Source organism: Hyaena hyaena, unplaced genomic scaffold (assembly GCF_003009895.1).
Source record: "Hyaena hyaena isolate Hyena2069 unplaced genomic scaffold, ASM300989v1 scaffold_4, whole genome shotgun sequence".
Taxonomy (NCBI): Eukaryota; Metazoa; Chordata; class Mammalia; order Carnivora; family Hyaenidae; genus Hyaena; species Hyaena hyaena.
Genome location: NW_024080636.1, coordinates 2,150,967 through 2,170,111, shown reverse-complemented (window position 1 = coordinate 2,170,111; position 19,145 = coordinate 2,150,967). Strand labels below are relative to the sequence as shown.

At 45.2% G+C, this 19,145-nt stretch overlaps 1 protein-coding gene across 1 annotated transcript in view; it reads right to left on the bottom strand.

Annotated features, from left to right (window-relative positions):
- Nucleotides 1–19,104, bottom strand: part of ACO2 (aconitase 2) — a 53,844-nt gene extending 34,740 nt beyond the window's left edge. Inside the window, exon 1 of the mRNA XM_039234932.1 lies at nt 19,001–19,104. Within this exon, the coding sequence (XP_039090863.1) occupies nt 19,001–19,036 (36 nt within the window). The 5' untranslated portion in view covers nt 19,037–19,104. The remainder of the gene's footprint in view (nt 1–19,000) is intronic.
- Nucleotides 19,105–19,145: the final 41 nt, after the last annotated feature.

Sequence of the window (19,145 nt, the reverse complement as noted above, 5' to 3'; positions counted from 1 at the left end):
TGTCTCCTTCTCTCTCTGACCCTCCCCTGCTCACGCTGTCTCTATCTCTCTCTCAGAAATAAATAAAACATTAAAAAGTAAAAAAAATAAATAAAATAAAATAAAATAAAATAAAATAAAATAAAATAAAATAGGATAGTTGGGGAGCACCTGGGTGGCTCAGTCAGTTAAGCGTACGACTTCGGCTCAGGTAATGATCTCATGGTCCATGGGTTCGAGCCCTGCGTTTCAGGTTCTTTATCTCCCTCTCTCTCTGACCCTCCTCTGCTCACACTCACTCTCTCTCTCAGAAATAAATTTTAAAAAGAATTAAATTAAAATATAAAATAATAAAATAAAATAGGATAGTTGGGGGGTGCCTGGGTGGCTCAGTCGGTTAAGTGCTGGACTTTGGCTCAGGTCATGATCTCACGGTTTGTGGGTTCACGCACTGTATCAGGCTCTCAGCTGCCAGCACAGAGCTGGCTTTGGATCCTCTGTCTCTTTCTCTCTCTGCCCCTCCCCACCCCTCCCTCTCTCAAAAATAAACAAACATTTAAAAAAATTTTCCTATAGAATAGTTGGGAAAGGCTTCCATGAGAAGGTGACACTGAACAATGACCTGAGAAAAGGTACAAGCCAACTTACAGACTGAAAGAACATTCCAGACAGAAAATCTAAGGGTCCTCTAAAGTGAAGTGGTACCTGTTGTGTTCAAAGAACAGCAAGAAGAGGTATTTGTACCTATACTGAGAAGAGCATTGTTCACAAAACAGCCAAAAAGTGGAAGGAACCCAAGTGTCCACCGATGGATGAACAGATAAATGAACTGTGATGCACACATACAATGGACTATCCCTTGAAAAGGAACCCTAGGGCGCCTGGCTGGCTCAGTCAGTGGAGCACATGACTCTTGATCTCAGGGTTGGGAGTTTGAGTCCCACATTAAGTATGTGCACGCTCTCTCTCATTCTCTTTCAAAATTAAAAAAAAGGCAGGTGGGGGGGGCCCTGGGTGGCTCAGTCGGTTAAGCGTCTGACTTTGGCTCAGGTCATGATCTCACAGTTCGTGGGCTCGAGCCCCACATAGGGCTCTGTGCTGACTGCCAGCCCAGAGCCTGGAGCATGTTTCAGATTCTGTCTCTCTCTGACCCTCCCCTGTTCACACTGTCTCTCTCTCTCAGAAACAAATGAAACATTAAAAAATATATATATATATTAAAGAAAAAAAAGATGATGGTGATTTGGACAAGAGTAAGAGTGGCAGAGACGGTGAGAAGAGTCAGAGTCTGGATATATTTGAAGGTAGTAACAATAAGATCTGCCAACAAACTGGCCAAGCGGTGTGAGAGAAGAGTCCAGAAGATCACTGAGGTTTTGGGCCTGAGACCAACTTGAAGAATGACACTGCTGCACACAGAAATGGGGATGCAATAGGGAGCACAGGCTTGAGGGTGAGGAGACTTGGGTGGACATGTCAAGTAGGCAGTTGGACTCTTATCCTAGGCCCCGCCCCTCTAGAATTTAGCTAATTAAATAGTTCATCTAGAATCACAGATTATCAGATGAACCCCAGGTGAGCCCAGATCACCAAGTATTTTTTCTTCATTTGGCAGATGAAGAAATGAAAGCGCAAGGTCACATGCCTAGTTAACAGGAGTTAGGAGCAGAACTCAAGTCTCAAGTCCAGGCTTTTTCCACCATACTACTTCCCTAATTTAAATGACGGTGTTACTAATTCATGAAACAAATATTGATCAAGCCCCAGAATTCTTTCAATGGTGTCTAAATTAATGAGATAAGCAAGACTGGCACAGTCCCTGCCCATGTTGAGTTTATAGTTTGGTGGAGAAGACAGATACCAAGTAATCACTCAAGGGACAATATAAGCACCTATGTCAGAGAAGTGCTATGAAATTAAAGTCAATCAGCTATAACAGTACAAAAATGGAGAACCTAAGCTAGACTGGGAGAAGGGCTTCTCCAAGAAAGTGATATTTAATCTGAAAAATGAAACATTATAGGAGTCTGCCAGGCAAATAAAATGGAGTTTAGGAGAGAGAGTCCAAGCAAACTTGCAGGCCCAGAAAGGCATGTGCAAAGGCCCCTTGGTGGGAAAACACCTGTAACTGAAAGACAGAGAAAGCCAGCTTGGCTGGAGCAAAGTGTAGCAGAAATGGCATAAAATAAGGCTAAGAGGTAAAAGGGAGCCAGGTTTCATGAGGGACCTTGTAGGGGTAGGAGAAAAGCGCCCTAGCAACCTTGAACCACAGCTCACTTGAGTCTTGCTAGAACACCTTGTGATCCCCCTGGAACACTAGATGGGAGGCTCTAAAGGAGCTACTGTGAAGATCCTTTAGCAACGAGGTCTGTATGCATTTTAACACCTGTGCCAAGCAATAGGACACAGACACCAAGAGTAAGACAGTCCCTAAGTGAATATATATTAGTTTGACCAAGTTCAGCACATAATGCAACCAAATGTCATCTATGCTAAAAAGGAAGCACAAACTGGAGGCAGGGGTGCTGCAGAGGAACAACTAAGTGTGCTTGGGATGTCAGAGCAGCACTGCAGACGCTAAACAGGAGTTTTCAAGGCACTCAGAGGATAGACAGTAGGAAAAAGATATGGAATCATCTCCCAGTGAAGTGTGCAAAAGCTACTAAGTGCTCAAAACGGTAGGATGCAAAAGACAAAGCAGGAAACGGTGGAAAGTCAGGCTGGGTGAGGTTCACTATGCTAAAAACTGAATCACAACCTTTGGTTTACAAGAGGTAATGCCACACAAGGACTAGATCTAAGGACTAAGATCTAGCTCCAAAGCTCAGCTTTACCATGTACTAGCTGCATGATCTCAGGCAGGCTTCACCCTGGAGCCTGGTTTCCTCATGTGGAAAAAGGAGGTAATAGCTGCAGTATTACGTGAGGTAGGAAAAGACATGGACGGGCTTCCCCCCAAGTGCCAACTATTAGGTAAAATGCCACAAGCAGATTTTGTTTTTTATTTTTCACATAGCATTTACTAGGGTTTTTCCAGCCATTTCAAAGAGCAGGACATACTTCATGGAGAAAATTTAGAAAAAATCTGAAACACAATTTTATAGACTCCCTGAAGCCCACCCAGGGATACCTACTACCACTCTTCCCACCAGATTCCCTGGCCTGACACCAGGTATTCAGTGGTATTTAATACTCAGTGAGCCTGAGAGACGCGGCAAAAACCCGTTCCGTGCCGAATCTACCTCCCACAAAAGGCACTTTCACCAGAGCACCCACTCTACCCACACCAAACAGGTGTCATGGCTGAGGTTTCTAAGCAAAGACCATTTAAAAAAAAAATTTTTTTTTAATGTTTACTTATTTTGAGAGAGAGAAAGAAGAGCGTGGGGGAGGCGCAGAGAGAGAGAGAGAGGGAGAATCGCAAGCAGGCTCTGCACGGTCAGCACAGAGCCTGACATGGGGTTCCATCCCACAAACTGTGAGATCATGACCTGAGCCAAAATCAAGAGGCAGATGCTTAACCAACAAACAACCTAGGTGCCCCCATTATTAGTAATATTTATCACTTTCTGTTGAGTGCCATGTTATTAAGTGCTTTATGTGAATGAAAAGCTCTATTGTAATAATGTGAGCCCTATTCAACAGATGAGGAAACTGAGAGCTGGAGAAGGGTGGTAACTCGCCCAAGTTCTCACAGACAGTGACTAACACGAGCATTCACACACGTCCAAGCACTGAACCCTCCAAGTATCTCTGGGCAATTCTAAGTACTGATCTGGACACAAGTGAAATAAAGAAATTAAAATCAAAATGGAATAGGGGCGCCTGGGTGGCTTAGTCGGTTAAGCGTCCGACTTTCGCTTAGGTCATGATCTCGCGGTTCGTGGGTTCGGGCCCCGCGTCAGGCTCTGTGCTGACTGCCAGCTCAGAGCCTGGAGCCTGTTTCAGTCTGTGACTCCCTCTCTCTCTGACCCTCCCCTGCTCACGCTGTCTCTCTCTCTCCTAGAAATAAATAAAAACCTTAAAAAAAAAAAAATCAAAATGGAATAGATGCCAAGCGGTTATCAGCAGCTATCCCTCCAGTGGAGGGTGAAATTATGGAGACATTTTAGCTTTATTTTTAATGTTTATTTTATTTTTGAGAGAGAAAGAGAGAGGCAGAGAAAGAGGGAGACAGAAGATCCAAAGCAGGCTCTACCCTGTCAGCCACAAAGCCTAATGCGGGGCCCAAACTTAATAAACCGTGAGAAATCATGGCATGAGCCAAAGTTTGACACTTAACCAACTGAGCCATGCAGGCAGCCTGAGACATTTTAACTTTTTAAATTTATGTAATTGTGTACCTTTAATACTGTATGTACATTAATTTTAGAATAAGAAAAAATATTTTTAAAGAAATACAAATAATTTTTTCCATACATTACACAACTTTTTACAACTGGCAGTCTACTTTAGATTGTTAAAAAGCAAAAGAATGAAGGCAGGTGTTTTTTAAACATCTGGGAGGGAGGACTGCCTCCCTCCACTCCCATTATACAAAAGTACCTGGCAAAAATCTCAAAGATTTACAATACAGTGCTGGCAAGGGTTTGGAGGAAAAAGTAACCTCGAGTTCTGCTATTAAAGAATACTAATAAAATCTTCTCTGTGGGAAGTGGCAATGGCTACTAAACCTCAGTGCACGGTAACCAAGCAAGTCCGTTTCTCCAGGCATACCTGTACTATGCACATGCACAAGAAGGCAGCTACAAGAACGATCACGGTACCATTAAGTGAAATATTCTGAAAAACAGAAACAACCTAGGGGTGCCTGGCTGGCTGAATCAGTGGAGCATGTGACCCTTGATCTCCAGGTTATGAGTTAGGGTTGAGAGTTCAAGCCCACGCTGAGTGTAGAGATTACTTAAAAATAAAATCTTTAAAAAAAAAATTATAAACAGGGCGCCTGGGTGGCTCAGTCAAAGTTAAGCATCCGACTTTGGGTCAGGTCATGATCTCGCAGATCATGAGTTCAAGCCCCGCATCAAGCTCTGTGCGGACAGCTCAGAGCCTGAAGCCTGTGTCAGATTTGTGTCTCCCTCTCTCTCTGCCCCTCCCCCACTAGTTCTCACTCTCTCTCTCAAAAACAAACATTAATCTCCAAGATACATTGTTATGTTACAGATAAGACATACAATATACTGCTTTAACATTGTATTTCTGTATGTACCATACGTTCATAGGTATATACCTATACACCTAAGAGGACATGCTCTGATCTGTACTGTTACTCCTGAGGAAGAAGGGAAATTTAGGAAAGGGCTGACAGAAAAGGATTTTAATTTTATCAAGAGCATTCAGCCTGGCTGGCTCCGTGAGTAGAGCATGTGACTCTTGAGGTCGAGGGTTGAATTCAAGCTCTACATTAGGTGTAGAGATTACTAAAAAAAAATTTTTAATCTAAAAAGAACAAAAATTGTTCAGGGGCACCTGGTGGCTTAGTCAGTTAAGCATCTGACTCTGGATTTCAGCTCAGGTCATGACCTCACAGTCTGTGGGATTGAGTCCTGGATCGGGGCTCTGCACTGATAATGCAAAACTGGTTTGGGATTCTCTTTCCCTCTCTCTGCCCCTCCCCTGCTTGCTCGCTCACTCTCTCTCAAAATAAACATTTAAAAAGTATTCAGATATTTATAAGAATGTCCTCACTGTTCCTTCTATGATTATAAATACATGTATAATATACATGATTATGAACACATGGATTGTACACATTTTTAATTTGGATTGTAAAAATTTTATTTTATTTTATTTTTTTAATGTTTTATTTATTTCTAGGAGAGAGAGACAGCGTGAGCAGGGGAGGGTCAGAGAGAGAGGGAGTCACAGACTCTGAAACAGGCTCCAGGCTCTGAGCTGGCAGTCAGCACAGAGCCCGACGCGGGGCCCGAACCCACGAACCGCAAGATCATGACCTAAGCGAAAGTCAGACGCTTAACCGACTAAGCCACCCAGGCGCCCCATGGATTGTAAAAATTTTAAAACATCAGAAGGAAATATACCAAAATGTTAACAGTAGTAATCTCTGGGTGAAGATGAGGTATTACAAATAATTATAGGCAATTTTTATGATACTCTTTAAACTTTTTATATTTTTATTTTATTTTAGAGAGAAGAAGAGAGAGCAAGCAAGGGAAAGGGGCAGGGGGGGAGAGAGAGAGAGAGAGAGAGAGAGAGAGAGAGAGAGAGAGAATCTCAAGCAGGCTCCATGCTCAACACAGAGTCCGACAGAGGGCTCAGTCCTACAAACCTGGGATCATGGGGGCGCCTGGGCGGCTTAGTCGGTTAAGCGTCCGACTTTTGCTTAGGTCATGATCTCGCGGTTCGTGGGTTCGAGCCCCGCATCGGGCTCTGTGCTGACTGCCAGCTCAGAGCCTAGAGCCTGTTTCAGAGTNTTGGCATAGGTCATGATCTCCATTTGCAAGATCAAGTCCTGCATCAGGCTCTGTGCTGACAGTGCAGAACCTGCTCAGTATTCTCTCACTCCATCTCTTCCTCTGCCTTCTGCTCAGCTCTCTCTCAAGATAAATAATAAAAATTAAAAAATAATAGGGGCGCCTGGGTGGCTTAGTCGGTTAAGCGTCCGACTTTTGCTTAGGTCATGATCTCGCAGTTCGTGGGTTCGTGCCCCACGTCGGGCTCTGTGCTGACTGCCAGCTCAGAGCCTAGAGCCTGTTTCAGAGTCTGTATCTCCCTCTCTCTCTGACCCTCCCCTGCTCACACTGTCTCTCTCTCTCTCTCTCCTAGAAATAAATTTTAAAAATATTAAAAAAAAAAAAAAAAAACTGGGATCATGACCTAAGCTGAAATCAAGAATCGGATGCTCAGCCAACTGAGCCACGCAGGCGCCCCTGATATTCTTTATACCTCTGTATTTTCCAACTTTCCTAAAATGAGTAATTACCTTTGTAAACAAGAAAGAAAGTTAAGAAATTAATTTTACCTTAAAAACAGATATTACTGAGTACTATAATTTGCTATGCGGTTGGGGGTAACAAGTGGTCTGAATCAGTATTATTTGAAGAAGGATGATAATTTGTGGCATATAAAAAAACATAACAGGGGCGCCTGGGTGGCTCAGTCAGTTAAGCATCTGACTTCGGCTCAGGTCATGATCTCATGGTTCGTGGGTTGGAGCCCTGCATTGGGTTCTGTGCTGACAGCTCAGAACCTGGAGTCGGCTTCAGATTCTGTTTCCTTCTCTCTCTGCCCCTCCCCACTCACATTCTGTCTCTCAAAAATAAACAAACATTTAAAAAATTTAATTAGGGGTGCCTGGGTGGCTCAGTCGGTTAAATGTCCTACTTCGGCTCAGGTCATGATCTCGCAGTTCTTGGGTTTGAGCCCCGCGTCGGGCTCTGTGCTGACAGCTAGCTCACAGCCTGGAGCCTGTTTCAGATTCTGTATCTCCTCTTCTCTTTGAACTTCCCCTGCTCATGCTGTCTCTCTCAGAAATAAATAAAACATTAAAAAATTTTTTAAAATAAGAATTTTATTTAAAAACGCAATAACCTACTAGAATTGTTTTTATTTCCTAAGCCCAAAAGGAAAACATACTCAGTGCTCAGTTCAACTTGGCCCTGGGACCCAGAGACATTCCTGAGATTACCTGTAAGGCCAGCAGCCAACCTGGAAATCATAACGATCAGGAAATACGAAAACTGTTTCCCACACCTGGAACCCAAGTCCCAGGCCTTGTGAAATCCTCCCGGGTAAATAACAGGCCCTTATCTAAAAGAAATACTTTCACTAGGCCCTAAACCTCTGCTTCCTCTGGAACAAAGGAGCCTAGAGCAGGACTGAGCAGAAACCTCTCTTCAGCAACCTCCACAGGCCACTAATTCAACAGGATGGGGCCAGGAAGTTATTTTCTTCCAGATTCCACTACTGGATAGTACTAATACTTTCCAACCACAACAAATGCCTCTTTTAAATAATTTTTTTAAATTTACTATTTTGAGAAAGACAGAGAGAGCACGAGCTGGGAATGTGGCAGGAGGAAGGGAGAGAGAGAAAGAGAATCCCAAGCAGGCTCTGCACTGACAGTGCACAGCCCGATGTGGAGCTCGAACCCACAAAACCATGAGATCATGACCTGAGCCGAAATCAAGAGCTGGACACTTAACTGTCTGAGCCACTCAGGCGCTCCCACAACAAATGCTTCTTATACTGAACTGAAACATGCCTCCATCACATCAGAATACAGATTCCAGCACTGGAGACCTGGGCTCAAATCCCAACTCTGTCCCTCAACAAGCTGTGTAACCTTGTGGCTGTACTTAGCATCTACACATCCACGTCTCATCTCTAAGTGGGGATAACCTTCCCGGGTTGCAGTGAGGATTAAGGAGAGCACCTGTGGTCCAGTGTCTGACACTCAGCAGGCCTCACTTCCTAGCCCTGCCCTTTGGAACCAGATGAAATGGGCCTAGTCACTCTTCCACACCTCAGCTTTTCCAATCCTTGAAAATCCTAATCATGTCTTCAACATTGTAGGCATCCATACCGCGTTTCCTCTGCTAGAAAACAACTCCCTAATTTTACACTTGGGTGGGAGTCTCCCATAGTAGCCAGATGCCAACAAAACTGTTTTGGAGTATTAAATAGCTGTTAGCTGTCACTCTGCTCCGTTTCAGCTACTCTGGAACTTTGCTGTACAAAGCTCAGCCTAACTGCCCTGAAGGCGCAGAGGCCCAGATACAGAAGTGGCCTGCCCAAGGTCACACAGCTGGGAAACCACAGAGCCCATGATCTTCTCACTGTGCTACAGGTGTCCTTCAACCTCCGCTCTGGCCCAACAGCCAGGTGGGCTCAGCCCTTGATGGGGGCTCTTAGTCCCAACTGCTGAACCGGAGTGCTTGTGGTGGAGTCTGGTCCTGGCAGTGCCCCCTCCTTTACTGGATGGGATACAAATCTCTTGGGCTCCAAGGGAGTAGGGGAGGCTCTGCTGATCCTGCCTCTACTGACACAGAACAAATTTTTTTTTAATTTTATGTTTTATTTTATATTTGAGAGAGAGAACAAGCTGGGGAAGGGCAGAAAGATGGAGAAAGAATTGGAAGCAGGCTCCAGGCTCTGAGCTGTGAGCACAGAGCCTGACACGGGGCTCGAACTCACGAGCAGTGAAATCATGACCTGAGCTGAAGTCGGACACTTAACCAATTGAGCCACCCAGGTGCGCCCAGAACAAATTCTGAAGGAAGAAATGTACCCAAAGCAAGAAATAAAAAGAAGCAAAACTGTGCCAGGCAAGATAACAAAGATTATCTTATGTCACCTTCCCAAAAACTGTGCCAAGTGGGATTGTTCCAAGTCAGCTTGTCCCTTGTACAGATGAGAAAATAGAGACTTAGACAGATGAGAGAGTATACTCCACTAAAATGTAAGCTCCCTAAAGACAGAAAACTTGTCTAGTCAGGTTACCATGTATCCTCAGAGCCTAGAATAATGTCTGACACACAGGAGTTCAAGAAATATTTGGTGATGAAAGAGATGAAGGCAGAGCCAGAATTTGAACACAAGCCTCTTCATCGTGCCTTCAAGTTCACATTCTGAGTGCCTCGGGCAGAGGTGCTGAGCCAGCAGTGCCCGTTCATGGAGACACACACAGGAAAATGGATGCACCCTGTGGTGTGTCATGTGCACACCCAGACAGAACTCTCACCTTCCCATCTGGCCAAAATCAGACAAGCTACTCTCTCTTCCCAAAGGACAGAAATCTTCCCTTGGAACACTTCTATCCAGAGAACAGTCCAAACCAAAGGGACTGACATTTTCAGGCAGGGAGCCAGCCTGACCTTTTGTCCATCCTGTGAAGCATGGCACATGCCAGCACTGCCTTAGGGAACCAAGAGTCGGTGAGCACCAGAACGTGGGGCAAGCTGAGGAGAAGTGGCTGAGCTGTGCAAACAGCCTGGGCTCCTGGAGGAGGCCTGGTCTCCTGATGCAGCTGCTTCAGGAAAAGACAAGTCACCAGCACCATTCTGACCTGCAGAGTGCCACTGTGGAAACACTCCAACCCATGCCAAGTAAAAGGAAAGGCATCCACTCTGGAGCTGGATGGATCTGGCTCAGAATCGCAGCTCCCCTAACTATGGGACCCCAGACAAGATTTTTCACCTCTCTGAACCTGTTTCCTGTTCTGTGAAGTGGGGATAAAAGAGCAGAGATTTTGTGACAATTATAGACAATGTACTGCTCTGCAAATGCAGAGAAAAAAATCCGGAATAATAAACACGAAATTCCTTTTAGTGTTTGCCCTTGGGGACTAGAATGGGGAGTAGAGTTTTTATGAATGCAGCACATTCTTTGAGGAAAAAAATATGTGAAAAGCACAGAGCTCAGCAGCTGGGTTCCTGACAGGAACCCAGTTCCTTACTTAATACATGTAAGTTGCTATTATTCGGTTCTCCTAGGAAGATACGCTGCTACTAACACACCATGAATTATACAAAGGAAAGGGCTGTCGTTTTCCACCATGTCCCTAGAGACCAGGAGCCCCAGAGCAGGTCCCAAGCATGAGGGCAGCATGTCACAGAACTGAAATGGGGCCGAAAAGGTCTCATCTATCCACTCATGCTGCCCTTCAATGCCTAACACGGACGGACCTATCCAACCTATGCAAGCCCTGTCCAGCAGTGGGGGAACACGCTACCTTGTGAGGCAGCCCATCTCACCAGGAAGACTTCAAGGTCTCGATAGGTAAGACCCCTGATTCCCCTGACCATGACCCTCAGCAGCCTTCAGACTCCTAGCTGTTAGCTTGTAGCTGCCCGGCTCTTCCTGGCAGGGCAGCCTCAGGCAGGCTCTGTCTGGTGGGCTGTATGGGAATGCCTGGCAGGCAGTGCCCTCCTAAAAGCAGCATCTTCCCACACCTCTGCTGCTTCTAACAAAATTTTCCCACCACTGGGGGGTGATGCCTGGCACCTCCCCAAGAATCCAGAGCTACACAGTTCTCTCCCACGAGGAGGCAATCAGCTAGTTTGGTTGCTATGCAACTGGCAGGCACAAAAGGTGATGCAGCCCTGTTCAGAGGCTTGGGAAGGGGGCAGGGAGCAGTGTCTCTCTCCAAGCCACAGCCTCGAACTGGGCTCCAAGGCAGCCAGTCTCCAAAGGAGTTCCTTTCAGGAATTACTCATCCTCTTACTTGTCCTTTGCTGCCAATGTCTGTGGCAGGGACCCCAGGCACGCTGTGAACTGCATACAAATCCGAGCCCTGCTCTGGCCCCCGAGCAGCTCTGCACTAACACACTTGGAAGGGCACCTTCCACAAGCTCAATAGGCAGCCTGTGAGGCTAACCCACAGTGCAGTCAAGGAATAAAGCTGCCTCTGTGGGACTCACACCTCTAGCCTCTCCCACCCAAGTCTGGCTGGTATTTGGGGCAGGAGGCAATCGAGGCCCCCAAATAGACATACATCTAAACAGGGCAGGGACCCACCTGAACTGTGTCCCCTATATCCAGCCTACTCCACAAGGTCTACTTTTTACTCCCTATCCTTGAGAAAGTTTGGTCAAGTGGTAAAAACCCTGGGTTCTGCAAACAAATGTGCATTCAGAACCTGGCTCTGCTGCGTGCCGTACTAACTACTGAACCTCTGTGGTTCTCACTTTCATCATGAAAACGGGTTAACGATACCCACTTCTTAGGAGTGTTTTGAAAGCAAATGGTGCAGTCGCTGTAAAATAAGAGCTAGTTCAGTGACTGGGATCTCTGACACGGGCCATGTCACACTAAACATGCCCCCATGACACCCAAATTCCATGATGGCCCACACCCCTTCCCTCCTTGCTTCTGCCTATTGTAGTCGTGAAGTGACTTCTTCCTCACCAGGATACAAAGGACTTTGTCTTAAACCAGCTCTACGGCTCTCAGTGGACAGTAAGAACACAGGGGTGCCTGGGGGCTCAGTCGGTTGAGTATCCAACTTTGGCTCAGGTCATGATCTCGCAGTTTGTGGGTTCAAGCCCTGCATCGGGCTCTGTGCTGACAGCTCAGAGCCTGGAGCCTGCTTCGGATTCTGTCTCCCTCTCTCTTTGCCCGTCCCCCACTTACTCTGTCTCTCTCAAAAATAAATAAACATTAAAAAGAATTTGTTTTTAAGAACAACACAAATGTCGAGCAGAAGGTGAAGGAACCCAGCTACACAGCACTGAAGGGAAGGGGATGAGGGGGCTCCTGAGACCTCTTTGGTTCCTCTCACAACTGGCCCCAGAACTGAAGCTCCCAATCAAAGCTGTCTCAGACTGTGCGGGGCAGAAGAGGAACACTCCCGGTAGGCCAAACTTCCCCGAGGCCCTGGACTTAGATGATGAAAATACTACAAATGTAATTCTAGAGCTCATTTTCCCAATGTTGCCCTTCAACTTAGAGCATAAAATCAGGAAACCAATAGATTTATTTCTGCCTCTTCTCCCAACTCTTACAGCAGCACCAAAAGGTTTTCCTGCACTACATGCCCGAAGTCCATGGAGATTAGGAGAGGAACAAGCAGTTTCCCTAGAGCCAGTCTTTTTTTCAATATAAGAGCTCAGGAAAAATGCCCAAGGCAATGCAGGCTGTATGCCATCTCCAGAGCTGGAGACTGAGACCAACATTCACCAAGTGCCTGTACCAGGCACCAGATTTGCCCTAGGTTATTTTTTTTTTTAATTTACTTATTTATTGAAAGAGAAAAAGAATGAACCAGGTGGGGAGGGGCAGAGAGGTGGGGACAGAGGATAAGAAATAGGCTCTGTTGCTAACAGCAGCAAGCCTGACATAGGGCTCAAACTCATGCTGTGAGATCATGACCTGAGCTAAAGTCTGATGCTTCAACAACTGAACCACCCAGGCACTACGTATTTTATACACACAGTCGTACTTAACATTCACAAGTATCCTGAGGCCGAAGGTAGTAGGCCCACTTTACAAATGAGGAAACTGAGGCTCTAGTATGTTATTTTGTCCATGGTCTCCGAGCAAAGGTGGAATTCCAGACCTGACTCCAAAACTGGTGTCCTTTCCTTTGACCCAAATTTTGCAGAATGAACCCAAGAAAACCATTATCCATGCCTTTTAAGACCCCCCAAATAAAGAAAAGTTTCTACAGGTTCATTCAGAAACAATCTGAGGAAAAAACCTGCCCCTATTCTCAACGTCAGAAAGGGCCTATTCCTTAAAAAATAAAGACAAAAATAAGTTAAAAAAAAATTAAGGGTCTATTCCTACAGTAACAGAAATTATTCACAAATTTTTATAGTGTATTAGAGTTGGCCTTCAGGACCCTTCTTACTGGGAGGGTAGCTATTAAGGGTCCCATATTTTAAAACACGTTTATTCATTTTTGAGAGAAAGCGGGAGCAGGGGAAGGGCAGAAAGAGAGGGGGACGGAGGATCTGCAGTGGGCTCTGCACTGACAGCAGTGAGTCTGAGCGTGATGCAGGGCTCGAACTCACGAACCATGAAATGACGACTTGAGCCAAAGTTGGACGTTAACCAACTGAGCCACGCAGGTGCTCCAATAGCCCCATTTTGCAGATGTGTAACCTGAGGGCCACAGAGGGCTGAAACCCTGCTTGAAGATACAATAGATAAGGATAGAGAAGTCCATGGCAGAGGAAGTCCCTCTCAGGTTCCTGATATTTGCAAAGCTTTTTAAAGAATGCAAGTAGCCACCCTGTGGTCCCTCCCCTCTTTCATACACAGACGCCCAAAGCCTACCACTACCTTCCTAAACAGGTGCAGAGAAAAACAAGTCAAAGAAAGCTGGAGCCAGCAAAGAGGCGGTTCAAGCATCAACACTCCCTTGAAGTAGGAACCAGGCAGCCCTCTGGGAGGCATGAGGAACCAGGAAAAAGCCAGAGACAGCACAGGGCTCACTTTGGAAATGATGCTCATACTCCAGTGAGGGACCCTAGGCAAGACACTTGACCCCATCTAGGCTTCCTCACCTGTGAAATTCAGGTACTTGTTTGAGAGCTGATGGAAGGATCAAAAATTTATAAACAAGCTTTAGCCATGTTACAGGTATTATGCAAACACGACTACCAAATTCAACTCCCCTCAGGTACTTAGACCACAAACCTAGGAGTTATCCTTAATTATTCCCTATCCCTCACAGGTCACATCCAATCCATCTGCCTCCAAAATATCTCCATTACCAGAAGCCTAGTCCCACACACCGTCACCACTCTCTGGATGATTCCAACAGCCTGCACGGGTCTCCCTGCCTCGTCTTTTGTCCCTGTGTAGTCCATCATCCATTCAGCAATCCAAATGATTCTCTTCAACCATAAATCAGATCCTGTCACTCTCTGCCTCCAAACCTTTGTGTGTGGGGGCGTGGGGTTGCGGGGAACAAAAGCTTCCAGTAGATTTTCATTCCACTTGGGAGTAAAACCAAAGCCTACACGACCTTACCCCCATCTCTTGCTCAGACCTTCCTCTCCTCTAAACACCTCAGCCACAAAGGCCTTCTTTCTTCTTTAAGATTTTATTTTTAGGGGCCCCTGGGTGGCTCAGTTGATGAAGCATCTAACTTTGGCTCAGGTCATGGTCTGTTTGTGAGTTTGAACCCCACATCGGGCTCTGTGCTGACAGCTCAGAGCCTAGAGCATGCTTCAGATTCTGTGTCTTCCCTCTCTCTCTCCCCTTCTCCGGCTACCACTCTATCTCTGTCTCTCTCAAAAATAAACATTTAAAAAAAAAAAGATTTTAAGTAATCTCTACACCCAAAGTGGAGCTCGAGCCCACAAGTCAGAGATCAAGAGTCACACCCTCCACCAATCAGCCAGCAAGGCACCCCAACACTGGCCTTATTTCTTATCTTCAACACACAAAGTTTGTATCTACATCAAGTGCTTTGCCCATGTTGCTCCTACTTGAAATCTCCCCTCCCAAAGTACTAGAGGGCAGACTTATCATTCAAGTATCAGTTCAAATGTTACCTCTTCTGAGGGCCTTCCCCAAGCACCACAGTGAACGCCATGTCACACCCCCATCCTTACCCTCTCCGCCACACAATCCTTCTTTACCTTCCTCGTAGCACTTAGTAGCTACAATTTTCTTATTTGTCTACTTGTTTATTTTCTGTCTCCCCAAAAGTACAACATAAGCTCCACTCTTCTTGTTCACTATTGCACTGTCAGTGTCTAGAACAGTGTTAGGCATATGGTAAACATCCACTAAACATTTTGGGAACAGCTGGCTCAAAAGCCCACGGTGTGCTCTCCTAGTTCTCAAGATGGTGACTCTATTCCCTCTGCTCAAATCTGAGATTGGAAATTTGTTTTCTCATCCATTCAATCATTCATTCATTTACTCAACTCGCATCAACCTGCACGACAGGACACTCAAGATGGTACTATAGTGACATGAAATCAAAAAAGACCTGTTTCAGAGGCACCTGAGTGGCTCAGTCTATTGGCCATCCAACTTCAGCTCAGGTCATGATCTTGTGGTTTGTGGGTTCAAGACCCACGTCGGGCTCTGTGCTGACAGCTTGCTCAGAGCCTGGAGCCTGCTTCGAATTCGGCTTCCTTCTCTCTGCCCCTCCCCCACCTGTGCACTGCCTCACTCTCTCCAAAATAGATAAATGTAAAAAAATTTTTTTAAAAAAATGATGTTTCATAATCCCCAAGGTTTGTTTTTTTTTTTTAAACATGGCACTTTATTGAGAACTTAACTTCTGCCAAATATGTCAGACTCCTCTATAGTTAACTGCCATCTCAGATTTACATGTGAGAGTTTACAGGACTTCCTCAAGGTCACATGATGAGAACTCAGCACCCTAGCACCTCAAGGCAAAACCAAAGACCTAGGAAATGTATTTGCAAGTGCCCAACCACTTTTATTTACCATTCATATTCATGTGCACAAGAATAAAAAATAAACACCAGAGAATGAATGTGGCATCTCAAAATCTTCACCTCTGTTTTCTTGACTGTTTCTAACCTTACTACATGGTGGCAGGCACTGTTAAACAGTTAAACACTTTCAACTTAAGGAGATCTGTTCTCAGGTTATGAAGCATTAATGTTACCCTGGTTGACAGGCTGAGTCTCGATGCCAAAGGGAAGTATAGTGCAGGTGCTAGGACTTCAGCTCTGGAATCAGAAAGGTACAAATTCAAATCACACCTACTGTGAACTAGTGATAAGGCACTAGGCAAGTTTATTTCATCTTACTTAACAATTATACAGCACTTACTAGATACAGGCAAAGGTCTAGAATACTTTGCAACTATGATGTGATAATTAGATAAGTCAGATATAGTATCATTATCTGTATCTTACATGAGGAAACAGGCACACACAGGTGAAGTAACCTGCTGAAAGCCTAGTGAGTATTAGAGTCAGCATTCAAGTCCAGATAGTGATGCCAGAAACCATGTTCTTAATCATGGTTAACGGTATATAACCATATACTGTTTCTTCTCTAATCCTATTTCCAATAGGTCTGTCTTATCTCACAGGATCATGTGCGATTACTGGCATGCAGTAGGGTAAATGTTATCTACTCTTAGTAGTGGTAGTAATTGCCATCATTCTATTACCTTCACCTTTGGTCCAGCCAAGGGCAGAAGAAAAATATTTTGGCTGGGAAAGACTTCCAAGGCCATCTGCAGTAAAATACATTAGAATACATGGAGTAGAAGCTCCATGAGAATGGGAACCATCTGCTTCACCTATCCTCATATTCGAAGCAAGTGGTAGATATCAATAAATATGCAGTGAATGAAGTAGGAATAAACTGAATGCATGGACAGGATTCTGCAGACACAACAACTAAGATAGTACCATCACTTCTCAAATGTAGCTAAACACAACAGAGATAAATTTACAAGGTTCTCAGAGGACAGTGTTAGCTGGCCATTACTTAAGACGGCCTGGCTATTAAGAAGCAGTGCAGTATAAAATGTTGTTCATTCATCTTAGCTGAATGAACAAACAAGAACACCTGGATTTTATTTTTTTTTAATTTTTAATGTTTTTTCATTTATTTGTGAGAGAGAGAGAGCGTGAGCAGGGGAGGGTCAGAGAGAGAGGGAGATACAGAATCTGAAGCAGGTCCAGGCTCTGAGGTAGCTGTCAGCACAGAGCCCAATGCAGGGCTCAAACCCACAAACCGTGAGATCATGACCTGAGCCGAAGTCAGATGCTTAACCAACTGAGTCACCCAGGCGCCCCGAGGACACCTGGATTTTAATCCTCACTCTGCTACTGTAAGTCACCCAGGTTCTCAAGGTCTTGGATTATCCACCTGTAAAAGAGGAAGTGGGACTATATGATGATCATAAGCAAAGATATTACATTTTCTTATTTCTTCATAACAATCTGATTGGAAGCCTATTACCAGTATTCAATAAGCATTTGTAAATGAAGATCATCCCAAATTGACAGATGAGGAAACCAGAATCCAGAAGTAATGCGCTCAAGGTCACAGGGTCAGGACAGAACATGAACTATGGCCCAGATCTCTTTCTATACCAGCCTACACTCATACTTTCCAAGATCTTCTTTCAGTTCAAAAATACTGTGATATTGATCCTCTCTTCCAAGATCACTAAATCGGTAATCATTTAACTTCCAAATAATATTGTCTGCCTTCATTACATTACGGGACAACAGGATTGGAAAAAACAACCACCTGTATTTCTATGTTAACCTCAGGAATCAAAAGATCTGAAATAGGACAAACCCCTTGTCTTTGCCCAGAATCGAGAGATCAGAAGTATTTAAGATAAATGGTGATTTCATTTTAAGCCATATGGTCTAAATTTCAGCAACGTGATTTTTAAAAAAAGCGATAACAACCCAACTAACCCAACGCTTCCCTAGAGTACAGCACATAACTTCTTTAATTTTAGCATCAAAGTTGAGCCACTTGATTCAAAGGAGATTCACAAAGTTAAAATGTAAAAGGTTATCAGAGAATGTGTAATGTATGATTTTTATTAATGAAATACATGCTTCGATATTGAAACCTTGCATGTAACTCCTTCCTGGTGTTGCCAAGTTATGAGTGAAAAAAAAAACATCTGGCAGTCACAGTCAATTTTCTAGACTGTTCGTAACAGAAGAGTCAAGGTCAAACCGATGAGTCTCTTTATCCTCCCACCTTATAATTGAAAAGCAACTAACTGTGAGCTCAAAATTCTCTATACCGGTACTCTCACAAATACAACTATTAGCTGAAGGATCATACTCTGGCCCAGAAAAGTTCTGTGAAGACAAGCTGGCATGAACAAGAACCCAAGGGCAAGTTGGGCAGATGCTCAGGCCACAGCACTTCGGGACACTCAAAAGAGCAGAAACTTTCACCTACTTCTAGCGGTTTTGCCACCTATCGAATGAGAATCATCATCCCACCAGATGATTATATGAATCAAATGATATGTATGACGAGGAGTGAAAACAGTCTTGCAATCTTGCAAAAACGACAGACTACCGTTATCATTACTATTTACTAACTCTGGGCCCGGAAAGTCCCCTCGCATTCTTGGTTATATGCTCCGCAGGACATTCTTAGAGCGGAAGAGAATACTAATCTCTTCTCCAGACTCCAAGTCGGACAATCGTACGTGCTAGGCTAGCAAGTCTCTGCTGCCGAGAGATGAGACGTGAGGCCTTCAGACCCTGGGCCTAGTGGACGCAACAACGACCGCGCCCCCCAGTCACCTTGTCCTCACCTTGAGGAAAGGAAAGAAACCCTACGAGGGGGGTACAGTCCTCAGAAAGGGGTGCCTCCACTCGTCACCTGGCCGCGGTTTCTGAGACCTACGCTTCCCACCGGGCGCTTCCCAGGGCTGGGAGAGCTGAGCCGGGGACGCCTTGACCTCGGGCGCGGGAGGACCGGGCACCCGCGCTGGGCCCGCGGCCGGGACAGGCACAGGGAAAGTCGGCGGGAGGTCGGGCCCGCCTCGCCTCGCCTCGCCCACAGCCGCAGGCACAGTAGGAGGTACCCCGCCCTCGTGAACCCAGAGGCCCCTGAGTTGGCTCACCTGCAGCCGGGTCACCAGTAGACTGTAAGGCGCCATTTTGTGCACTGACAAAGATGAGGACGCATGAAAATGACGTAAAATGCTGCGTATTTAAGCTTTCGGGGAGGGGCGTGGCCTGAAGAGAAACGCGTAACGGTGAAGGTGG